Source organism: Cyphomyrmex costatus, unplaced genomic scaffold (assembly GCF_001594065.2).
Source record: "Cyphomyrmex costatus isolate MS0001 unplaced genomic scaffold, Ccosl1.0 scaffold8, whole genome shotgun sequence".
In the NCBI taxonomy this organism is placed as follows: domain Eukaryota; kingdom Metazoa; phylum Arthropoda; class Insecta; order Hymenoptera; family Formicidae; genus Cyphomyrmex; species Cyphomyrmex costatus.
Genome location: NW_017280375.1, coordinates 1,390,279 through 1,403,352, shown reverse-complemented (window position 1 = coordinate 1,403,352; position 13,074 = coordinate 1,390,279). Strand labels below are relative to the sequence as shown.

At 26.9% G+C, this 13,074-nt stretch overlaps 1 protein-coding gene across 1 annotated transcript; it reads left to right on the top strand.

Annotated features, from left to right (window-relative positions):
* Positions 1 to 789: 789 nt before the first annotated feature.
* Positions 790 to 4,733, top strand: Lst8 (MTOR associated protein, LST8). The gene is made up of 7 exons (XM_018549240.1): positions 790 to 1,108; positions 1,369 to 1,521; positions 2,106 to 2,167; positions 2,246 to 2,396; positions 3,021 to 3,223; positions 3,937 to 4,079; positions 4,339 to 4,733. The coding sequence occupies exons 1-7, from the start codon at positions 983 to 985 to the stop codon at positions 4,461 to 4,463; spliced, it is 963 nt and encodes a 320-aa protein (XP_018404742.1). The 5' UTR covers positions 790 to 982; the 3' UTR covers positions 4,464 to 4,733.
* Positions 4,734 to 13,074: the final 8,341 nt, after the last annotated feature.

The window sequence follows — 13,074 nt, the reverse complement described above, 5'->3', positions numbered from 1 at the left end:
CCATTCATTCTCAGATGGGGTGTAAACAATTCTTTTATTATATAATCATGTCATAGTACTTCTCCTAAATCGAGTTGAGTGAGATACTATGTAATCCAGCTCCAGTTGCCGAATAAATGTAAATAAAAATTAATTTGTTCGTTTCTTTTGCAAATAAGTTTATATATCGTATAGTCGTCGATAGTTTTGCAACTGCTGGAATGGTTTTCTCATATTTGTTTCTACTTTTTGCTATCAAAGGCCCTATTTTCGATAATAAATATTCAAACATACTCTGTGTCATTCTCATGTAATTAAAATATGTAAAAATAATAAATAATAATAAGAGGCTCTGCAAGTATAAAACAATATAGACAAAAGAAGGGCCAGTAGTATAACAAAGAACTCTATAATTTCAACCATAAAAATAAATAATATTAATTACAAAAAACAAACGTTTCGACGCCGATTAGGTCATTTCCAATGTGTTACAGTAAATTGTAAAATTATTAAAAATCTATTAAACATCTATTTTTCCATTATTCTTCATCATAAAGTTGCGAGTCAATAAAATATGTAATTCCTATATGTGAAACGACCGAGATTGAATCAAATATTCGTGACAACATTCCGCCGTTCCGCATTCCGCATTGCGCAGGGATGCGTTCAGAATCGTCTGGATGCACTTAGATGTTTTATCCTTGTTGTTCGCTAATGATAAACAAGGATAACATGACACCTGGGTGCACTCAACACACTCGATAATGATTCTGAACGTAGCCATGGTATAAAGATACCATGAACGTAGCCACATGTGTGACTCCGCGCCTTAGTTGATACAAAATCGTTTTTAGTGGTGGCGGTGGTGGCAACAACACTACACTGCCCATCGTGATCGACACTGTTTTCTTCCGGGACTTGTTGTGTGATTCTTTATTTAGTATAGCTAAACTAAATAATTATTCAATTAATTTAGTAAATCTGAGATATAAATAAATTGAAAATGACTGCCGATTGCGCAATTAGCAATGAACAAGTGATTTTTGTTACGGGAGGTTATGATCATACTATCAAAATATGGCAACCGCATACGGGTGTCTGTCAACGTACTTGTCAACATACAGATTCTGTATCCTTTACTGTGAAATAATATCTTTCATATATATTGTGTAGTTTTTTTTCTATTAAATTATATTAAATAAATGTACTATTAAAACAAGCCTTATATACATTGTAGATAAAATAGATGGTAATAGTTTTATATTATTGTGGTTAATAGAGAAATACATTTTTAAAAAATTTTATATATTTTAATTATTAATAAGAATATTTTAAAAACTTTTCCTTTTTGAATTTTTGAGTATTTAAATTTCTTAACAAAATTTACAGCAAGTTAATGCATTGGATATCACACCAGACAAATATGTTGTAGCTGCTGCTGGATATCAGCATATACGAATGTATGATCTAGCTTCAAATAATCCGAATCCAGTTATTAACTATGAAGGAGTATCGAAAAATATTACCAGTTTAGGTTTTCAGGTTTTATGACAATATTACATACTTTTATATATAGAATGATTTTTTTATACATATTTTACAAACTGGTTATTGTTGTATTTCGCCTTTTCACAAGTTAGTCGCTAACAAGTGCGGATTCTGTTGCTATAATTTTAATAGCAACACATACGAGCAACATGCCAGCAACAAGACAGACGTCTAAAGGCATTTAAACACTCTAAAAGCATAAAATATGCATTGATTACACTTGAATACCTTGAAAAAAAAAAAGTTTAAAAAAAGATGTGAACACAATGATTATATTATTTTAAAAGCAACAAGTCACAGTAAAATCAATTTAAAACGAAATTGAGTTTTTAGAAACAGGAAAGTCATTGCCATTTTTGAAAACAAAATTATGATTTTTTACATAATATGAATTTTCTTATTACATTGCATATAAAAGTATTAAAATAAAATGATACAATAAAAAATCAATAATTTATGAAATATTTTATACTTTATTCTTAAATACATTTGATATGAAATATATAAAATATCTTCTTTTAGAAGGTTGTTTCTTATTTTCGTTCTTATGTGAAAGAGGAAATATTTTTTATAAATAGGAAGAAGGAAAGTGGATGTATACTGGAGGAGAAGATTGTTCTGCAAGAGTATGGGATTTGAGGTAAATCTTATACAGAAATCTTATAAAGAATAGTTTATATTTTAAATTCTATTTTTAATAATATAAATTTAATGATAGATCCAGCAGCTTTCAATGCCAAAGAATATTTCAAGTATCTGCACCTGTAAATTGTGTATGTTTACATCCCAATCAAGCAGAACTAATTGTTGGCGATCAAAGTGGAGTCATACATTTATGGGATCTTCGTTCCGATCATAATGAACAATTAGTATGTTATTTTTTATATCTGAAAATTTTATAATAAGAAACAAGATTATAGTAGCTTTCCAACAAAAGACATATGATACAGTGTAACACAATGGATCATTACATCCCTGTTCACCGATGTTAAACAAAGATGAAATCACTGTGTTACACATTTTTTTTTTGTTGCTTGTTGAAAAGATCCCTTCATTAATTATCAACTAAGAAAAAGCACTACTACGGTCAAAGTTAAATGTATTATAGTAATAATTTAACATGAAATTTATTTTGAATACATTTTACTTTACATAACTGCTTGCCGATCACTTTCGAATTTGCAACATGGTCAAATTGAAATAATCTCCTAAATTAAATTTGATTTTTTTATTTAATAAAAACAAAAAAAAAATTTTATTACGAAAAGTATTATGTCAGCCGGGATTTAAACTTGAATCTCCCGAAGGGAAGATTTCATTTCAACTGACTGCGTGTGGATCAGAAAAGTCTTTACCTTCAGTTTGCTTTTTAGTTAACGTTCTACGATTTTTTGTCACCAAGTTATTAAACGTTGAAGCAAATGTTATTTAACGCTTGAAAATTGTAGACATAATAGATTAATCTTAAGATGATATTAATATTTTTATTATAGATTCCTGAAGCTGAATCTTCGATTCAAGATATTACAATAGATCAAGATGGCACTTACATGGCTGCGGTAAACAATAAAGGACACTGTTACATTTGGACGCTTTCAGGAGGTATCGGAGAAGAACCTACCAAACTTAATCCTCGTCATAAGCTTCTAGCTCATAAACGTTATGCCCTCCGCTGCAAATTCAGTCCTGATTCTACGTGAGTATTTCTTTATTTTTAGGATAGACATTTTTTTATTATTTTCAAGAATTTATGTATATATTACATAGGCCTAGTTTTTTATTATCTGGCTAACTTGTGATTTAACCTAATGTTTTGTCCAATGATCTTCATCTACGATATCATAGAGGAAGCCTATTGGATGAAATATCAGGTTATTAACTCTGTTAACACACAAGTTAACCAGTGTTAAGTCTATTATACATTTATTACATTTATTATATTAAGTTTAAAACACGTCTCATTAGGAATTAAAATTAGTTTAAGTTTGAATTAGCGCTATAAGTATATACTGACGGCGCGAGAGTCGTGAGCACGATGATGCGCGATTTTGGCCGATTTTGACGAATATTTTTAAATACAGTCGAAAGGCAAATTGTTGTGTACCACTCAGCATTAATCGATGATTTTCAAGCGCGATCAGACACAGTAAGACCGGTTTTTCTGATGAACGATGAAATTATTCTCTTACCAACACTTCTGCCGTTCTTCACTTTTATTGGACTAATTAATTTAGATTTTGTTAGATCCAAGTAAAAAATTAATTGAAGATACAAACGATATTCTGTATATTCTATCTTAAAATGTTTGTTATAAAATGTTAACAAAGAAATAATAGCATGTTATCTTCAACAATTTTTTATTCCCTTTACTAAATATATAATAGCTTATATCCGAATTAATTTATTAAGATCATTGGTAACAACATCGGCTGATCAGACTGCGCGAGTATGGAGAACAACAGATTTTTCCGAAGTACAAGTACTTCAACATGAGGCAAAACGTTGGGTTTGGGATGCGGCATTTAGTGCAGATTCTCAATATGTATTTACCGGTGAGTATCTCTTCTTTTTCAAACATTCCCTTTTCTTAATAAGAAGAATTTGCACGCAAATGTTTGTATACTTACGTAATTTGTAATAAATATTTCATCTTATAAATTGTTAAAAAATTTGTAATCATATTTTTAAGTATCTAGTAAACTTATATGTATATGTGTGTGTGTATATATATATATATGTAAAATATTTTAATATATTTATATAATTATTAATATATTTATATAATTTATTTTTAATATATTATAATTGTAGCTTCTTCAGATGGAGTTGCAAGATTGTGGAATGCATCTACAGGAACAGTAGAACGAGAATATCAAGGACATCAGAAAGCTGTCACAGCACTTGCTTTTCGCGATGAAATTGTTTCCGCGAGCTAGAAATAACAAATAAATATTTAAACATTTTTTTTTAGATACAACAACCTGTGAGTGATTCGATTTTGAATGAGAATAAATTTTCAGAGTTTTATAATTTGACCGCTAAGAATGACTCCAAGGAGAGTCGAAACGTACAATAATAAAAATTTTTGTGCTTAAATAGTTTGATGTGAATTTATCTATGTATTAAATTCTGATAAACTACGCGCCCTATTTCCTATTTTTTTTTATTGTGTATTTATATGAACGACCCAATGAGATAATACAATTGACACACTTTAATCATTCTGTATTTTTATTAGCTTTATTTTTTCTTTATTCTGTAAATATTAGATATTTAATTCTTTTTAATGAAAAAATTAAAAAAATTCAAGTTATATGTTATTATGATGTACAGAATATATATAGCATACCCTTTGCTTTTTAATACACATGCATGCATGCATCCAACGCACGTATAGGATATAGTTCATATTAATTTATCCACTCAAATAAGTCAAAACCCGTTAGTTTTAGAAAGAAATTTTTTAAACAAAAATTGTATGATTTAGAAAGAGTCGTTAGTTAGGTCTTGGAGGCTTTCTCCCCCATTCAATAGAGTATCTAAAAGAGGATATAATTATATTTACATTAAGTTCATAAATACTATTGAGAAGTTTATTTAACCACTCTGTACAAATGTAATATAATTTAATGTAAATTTTTATACGTTTATACGTTATTATTTCGCGATAAAATATTGTAAATTTGAATAACTATAAGAGAGCGGCGCGTGTAAATTTGGATATAAGTACAATATGTATATGTATGTATGTATGTATGTATGTATGTATGTATGTATGTATGTATGTATGTATGTATGTATGCATTTATGACACCTAAAATATAGTGATTTAAATATATATACGCGAAAATTGACAAAACCTAACGAACCAATCAAACCTAGCTACCGTATGACATGACTCTTATTATAGGATTTTCAGTGTCGTTATAAGTCGCTCAAAGTGAGAGGAGCGTTCATATTTTGTAATTGTATAGCCACAGCGAAATAAAAATGGTGTTCCTGTGTATTTGTTCCTGTGTAATCATTGCATTATTTTCCTGCATCATCTTGCGAAAGAATATACAAACGAGAATATCGGAAAAAATAAAGAGTAACTGAGGAGCAAAGTTCGATCGAAGTAACAGTTCGTCTATCTAAAGGACACTTATATGCCCGTTTCAGATCGGAATAATTGGGACCTATAAAATAAATGCCTAAAGATCGTTCTTTGGATATCTCTTCGAGAACGTAATCAGGACATGAAGTGAACACCAAATCGGTATTCATTCTTCGAATGAACGCTCCTGTGTTGTATGAGATAAGATATTGTATAAAATATTAAATTTACCTCTTGTGTGTGTGTTGTGTGTGTGTGTGTGTGTTGTGTAGCATGAAATTAAAAATAAATAAATACTATTTAGCTAGTATAAAATACTATTAAAAAAAAATTGTTTTGTTATAGATTTCGAAGTAATACTAAATGACATCAGAAAAAATAGGTATTAATAATAAAAATACAACGTAATTAACATTTTGAATATATATTTATTTCTTATTTTCTAACTTTTTGTTCGATTTTATGTATCATATAACTACTTACATTACTATAGTCGATTAAAATCGCAAATTTGTTTAAACTTCTGTAGATAACAACAAAATGAAGCAGAATATATTTTATCTAATAAGACAGATAGTAATTTGCTTATTTAAATGCATAAATGGAAACACTGTAGCTTGTAACGAATTATGTTGTTAAAAAAATTCTTTTATATTTTATGCAGAGTATCATAATTTACGTACATTTCTAAAATATTAAAATTTTTTATAAATTTTTCTTTTTTTCATAAAGTAATTATACATTTAAAGACCTAAAGATTTACTTAATTTTTGTAGAAAATAAAAATTTTTCAGTATTTAGATTTTTAAGAATAGAAAAATCAACAAAATTTCTAAAGACTATTTAAAAACGTTTCAAAAATACACTGAAAATGCAATTCAGAAGAAGGGATTCTTAATTCTATAAATAGAAAAGAAAAAAAGAGTTCAAAAGGTAAAGTAAAATATTTTTCACAAGAAAAGTAATAAAAAAAAAATATGAAATTAATACACTTCGGCATTATATGTAATTTTAACTATATATAAATTTAACTTTTTTAACATTTAAGCTCAATTATTTTAATATTTCTTTAACTGATGCTACTATAATATTAAATGTAAATAAAGGAAGAGAAATATTTAAAAACTAATACGTCTACATATAGTTATAAGAATGTCTTCTATGTATAAATTGTATTTTCGAAAACTTTAAAAATTTTTTAGAAATTATATTGATTTTTATATTCTTGCAAATTCAGATATCTAACAAATTTCATTTTTGCATTCGCGCATCATTATATTATATTAGACTTCTTTTTTGTTTTCAATTTCTTTTAAATCTTTGAATCTTTTAAAGAGGGTTTTGCCTGAATTGGGTCGAAAATTGGGTAATACTAAAAAATTATTTGTTGGTGAATGTTTTTCATCGATTTTCTTTAAATTTGCAAGGCTTATTTATACTATATACAATATTTGAATTTAATTACAATTTCTATTTATTAAAAAGATTAATTATTCACTTCAGTGTTAATATGAAATTATGCTATTCGCGTCGCCGGAAAATTTGTTTAAATTAGTAGGCATGATATTTTGTGATTTTATTTTATCTGAAACGAAAAACCAAAAAGCATGTTATAAATAACACTTTCTTTTACGGAATAAATTTTGATGAAGAAAATTCTAAAAATTGCCAAATATAGTACGCCTTAGCAAACACGAAGAGTTTTTTTTACTTTTTTTATATTTAAAGACACCTAAAAAATGTTTAATTTAAAAAAAGTCAGGAATTTTATAGATTCACCCCCGACAGAAATTTATTTAACGGAACCTTTCCAAATTTAAACTTTATTGGATAAAATAAATAATAGTGTGTAATAATAATATCAACGCTCGAGCAATTTTAAAAAACAAAACAATAAGTAAACGACAGTCACGAGCACAAAAAAGTTGAAATTAATAATTAAAGAATTATACAATCAATACTTGGAATTAATTTAATCTATAAACTAAAATTGTATAATACACACACACACACACACACACACACACATGGATAAAACTTCATTTGAAGTTACTTATTGTTTTGTTTTTTAAAAATGTGTAAAATGTAAATTAAATTCATATATATTTTTTTAGTTATATATACACCCTGTACAGTTAAAGCAGAAGTAAATCGAGCATCCGCCTACTTCACTTACTTATCCGCGTGTAGAAAGTCCCCTCCCCCCTGCTTAAAAAGGGAAAATTTCCTAAACTTATTTGTGCTTATTAGGCAGGTCGCAACAGCAGGGAATTATTTTCTATTTGCTCATGCGATAACCGTTTTAAGAAGTCATGTAACTTTGTAAATTTCGCAAATATCGCTATAATACATGAACTGGACATTCTTGAAATGTAAAACTTAAAGAAAATGCAAAAAACGATTTTTTTCAATCCAATTCAAGCGAAATTTCCTTTTCTAAAATATTGGAACTTTGTAAGCAAAATTAGTCATCTTACGAGTATTCTTTCTTTCTCTCTTATTCTTTTCTTTTGTCAGTCAGATCCCCTCGCAAATTTTTCCAATTATTAGGTCAGTTCTAACATTTGCACACGAACATTGTTCCAAAACGTATCAGCTTTGACATTAAAACATTTTAGAATTATTAATAACAAAATTATTAATAACAAAATTTCATAATTCGTTACTTCACTTTTTTGTACTTTGAACTATGTTATAGAGGGATCATAACCGCATGATCACGATCAAGATCTTCACACTCACAGATTTTCGTTCACTTATATACATTTATTTACTAATATAGTCACTACTGTCAGTTTTTGTTTACATTTAAAGAAATTTAAAATGTTATAAATAATGTCGTTGTAAGACGTATTTTTTAACAAAAAAGACTTATTTACGATATATACAATCAACATATATAATTTTATATTGTATAACAATTATCATACATATTCCTAAATATTTGTATGTGTTTGCATAGTAACGCAATAAATTAATTTATTTTACAACTTTGTCTTATAATCGTAATTCATTTTATATAATAAATATAATTATAAATATTCAATCAGTAATCTCAATTCTATTAAATATTTGATAATAACACACATCAGGTATAATCAATTAATGTTTCTTAGACCCTCATTGAGACACATACTCAATTTTATACATTTACCTTTTTCCTCTGTTTAAAACTACTATTAAATTTATTTAATTATTAACTGACATGAAGATATCGCTAAAATAAAACACATTAATAATTTTCGCATCTGCTCTTTTTCTGCAATATTTGTCTTTATTCTCTCAGGATGTGAATAATTTGTAATTATTTGTTATATGCGAGTTATTCTAAAAAATGTAAAATTTCTTCATTTTTTTTATTAATTGAAAAACATTCCAATTAATGTCGCATTTGATATTAAATCGATTATGAATCAGAGGTTTACTTAATATAAATAATATATGTTACAAATATCATTTAACATTATAAAAGTATTATCATATTTAAAAGAAAATATAAAAGGAATATTTAAACAGATTTTAAATAAGTTTTGTGTGATATTAATTAAAAATAATATCAATTTATATATCTCTTAAAATCTTTCTCTATATTTTTTCTTAAAAATGAAACTATTGTGATACGAAGGTGGATCAAATATAAAGAGCTTCTTTTTAAAATTTTTTTATATGAAATAAAAATACAAATTTCTTTATTTTTCTACGTAATCTCCTGTTCTGGAAACGCATTTTTCCTAATCTAACTTTTTTATACCGTCATTATAAAAGGAAGGTGGACGTGTTGTGAGCCAATTGTGCACGAACGCCTCCTGTCTCTTTCAGGGGTTCAAACATATGAAAATCACATGGAGAGTCCCCTTCTGTCTCAATCCAGTCGAAGCTGTCAGCAGATATCAAAACGAACATTTTTATGCTGCTCCGTGAGAAGACGCGGGACCCAACGAGCTGACACTTTGTTGTATCCCAGCTCATATGAGATGATTTTAGGATACTGTCCTAACTGTTTCCAAAATGAACAGCAATTTTGGTCTCCAGAAGGTCACGAACCGCACGAATACTGTCTTATGTTACACTTGTCCTGGGACGATCGTGACTCTCATTTTCGACTCTCTCGTCCTCCAGAAAAATCTTGTGCCAAAAGAACACACAGGGCTGTGAGAGGGTTGATTCTCCGAATTATTGGCGTAATCTATAGAGAATTTCAGCAGTCCGAATTCTCTTCTTCGTCAGAAATTTAATCATGATCCGTCACGCAACAAATGAATCTCTTTCTCATCTTGTTTCAGATTGCCGCACCGATCCTCTCAGAAATCTCTTCTTAACATCCCCATTAAAACATCCTTAACTTTAGCATCGTCTTTTTTTACCTTCTCTAGGCTCCAGAACGAAATTCTCGTTTATATTTGATCCACCCTCGTATATATATGTTTTTAGAACACTTTGTATATTTCTTAGGCATACAGTTAACTTCTTAATACAATTGAACATGCTATTATTTGTGAAAAATCAACACAGTAATATTTTATTTAAAAAGATTCTGAAACAATAGATCACATGATGTATTAATTATCTTTTTTTATATAAATCTTCAATTTTGTTCGGTTTTACCTTTATCTCTAAGATGACCAACAATATTGTATATTTTAATTTTTGTTCATTCAGTTTTGCATACCTTATTATACTGAATAAAAACACGATCTTGTTTTTATCTGTAAATCTGCAATATTTATTTGCAATGTAAGTAATTGCAAAACTAGCTAAAGATTATGAGATTATAATCATTTCTAATGAATCCATCGATCTAGATATATAATATTATACATATATTATAATCTATTTTATAGAAAGAATGAGTTTTTATTTTAAGAAATTATAAAAAACAATAACTGAGTGCAAGAATCCATATCAGTAATAATCAATATCTGTATTTAAGATTTCATAGTACTGAAGTAATATTACATAAACATAGTAAAAATGAATAATATTATAGATTCTCTATAGAATGATTTGTATCAAACTTCTTGAAATTTGAGGATATGTTGAAGCAAAAAATTAGGGATCCAAGAATTTACTTACTACGTATTGAATTTGTATAGTCGTAAATGTGATATACAGGATTTAAATTTGTAATATTAAGAACTATTAAAATTAGAAAGAAGTAAGTCTAAAAATAACTAATTTTGATCATTAACCTTTAAAACCTAAGTAATTATCATCTTGAAAGTTTATACATTCATAAAAGAAAGTTTATTTACCCAGAAAAACTTCGAAAATTTTCCAAAAATAATAAAGTACATTGTTTGAAAACGCTTCGCAAAAATCTTATTTTGTGCCTACTAAATGATAGATTTCGAAAATAATGGTAATTTACTTAGTGGAACCATTAAATACTATAACAGTATGGTACATTATCAGGAAGATCCACAAATATATAAGATATTCTATTTAAAATAGAACATCGAAATTTATCGAAAATTGAACCCGTCAAAAATGTTTCAGATAAAAGTTGTTTAACTTAAAAAGGGACAAACAATGCTGAAATAAGTTTTCAAAATAAATTGTTTTAAAAGTGCCCGTTTACGGCCAAAATTGGCTATTTTTAGACTCTTTTTTATAAAATAAAACATTGAATTTTGTAAAATGTTTTGTAGATTTCTTAAACTTTCATTCTTGAATTTTTACACTTTCAAATTTTTCTCAATAGCTTAAATTCATAATTCTTTATGTTGATAGATTTTTAAATTATATATTTAGTTTTAAATTATCTACTTTTTAATCCATTTAATTTATTTTAATTTGTAAATTCTTGAATCTCTATATCTCGAAATTCTTTAGTCTAACACATACATTCTTAATATAAAATTTTAACTCCAAAATTTTGCACGATCTCCGCTATCTTTAAGACTCTTTTCACAATCTGCGGTTATCTAAAGATTAAAGGATACCAAGAAATTCATTAATGAAATTCATTCGGAAATTTTTTAGTAATCTTTAATCTTTAAGTGACCGCATATTGTAAAAATAGGCCTAAGGGAGTTTTCGCCTGAATTGAATAAAAAATTGGATGACATAATTTTTTTCTACGAAAGTCCTTGGTCGATTATTTAAATTTGCAAAGCTTATTTATCATATACTTCTAACATTTAATATACACTTATTATATAATGTGTATATATTTATGGTAGTTTTTTTTTTAAGAAATTAATTATTTATTACATTGTGTTAATATGAAATATGTTCCGGCGCCGGAAAATTTCTTCAAATTGGGCACGAAGTCTTGGTTCCATTTTAATACGAAAAAGCATGTAAAGGATACCTTCTACGCGATGATCTGAATACAAAATATTCTAAAAATTATGACTTAGCAAATACGAAGTACTTTTTTAACTTATTTTTAACTTTGGAAGCGTCTAAAAAATGTTTACTTTTAAAAGTTAGCAGGTTTATAGGTTCATCCTTAGTAGAAATTTGTTTTACAAAACGTTTCCAAATTTGAACTCGATTGGATAATTAGTTTTCGAGATATACTCTCTATCGACTTAGAAACGTATTTTCTACTTGTTTGCGCAGCAACTATTTATTAAGACTTGTAACTGTGTCAGTTTTAGGAATATTGCTATAAAATTTGAAGTAATTTAAATATTCTCGAATTATAAAACTTTAAGAAAATATTAAAAAATCGATTTTTTTCATCCAATTCAAGCGAAAACTCCCTTAATTATATTTAATTTTATTTTATTTTATTGAATATTAAATCTAATTAAATTTTTAGCTATTTGAATATTTTATTTTCCTTTCTTTTTTATTATATTTCATATTTCATATTTAAATTAATAAAAAATACGAATTTACATACATAAAGAAGCATAATAATTTAATAGTAATAATTTTTTTACACATTTAAATGTTTTGAATTAATATTATTATGACAAATAGATATAACTCTATTTTGGTATTAAATAAATTATACGTATTAAATTTGTTACTTAAAATATAAACATGCGCGATAAAATATAAAGTACGCAATAAAATATTTAATCGTGAAATTTTACTTTTATCTATTGTGCTTTTATCTAATAGAGAATAGACAATATAAATTCTATTTTATAGAGAACGCTTTCAATTGTTGCACAAAAAAATAATTATCTAAGATTCACAGATTCTTAAATCTTTGAAACTTTAACATGTCGGGTTTGTTTTTAGTTTTGCGGGTTTTAGGTTCTGAGGAATATGTAGAAATATTTGTGAAACGCTATTATATACGCAAAAATCACAGATATTCCGAAGTAAAATATATGTACATAAAATTATTGTAAAATAAACTTATATAATTAGAATTTTTACATTTTAAAAAATATCAAAATATAAAAATAATTTATATTCCATAGAACCAATTTCGCAGATCCAAGATGGTGAAATCTGTTACTTAATTTATTAAAGTGTTTTAAATAAAA

Coding starts and splice junctions, on each gene's coding strand:
- Lst8 (XM_018549240.1), top strand. CDS start 983: ATGACTGCCGATTGCGCAATTAGCAATGAACAAGTGATTTTTGTTACG. Junction 3,224..3,936: donor AAATTCAGTCCTGATTCTAC/GTGAGTATTTCT, acceptor TAATTTATTAAG/ATCATTGGTAACAACATCGG. Junction 4,080..4,338: donor TTCTCAATATGTATTTACCG/GTGAGTATCTCT, acceptor TTATAATTGTAG/CTTCTTCAGATGGAGTTGCA.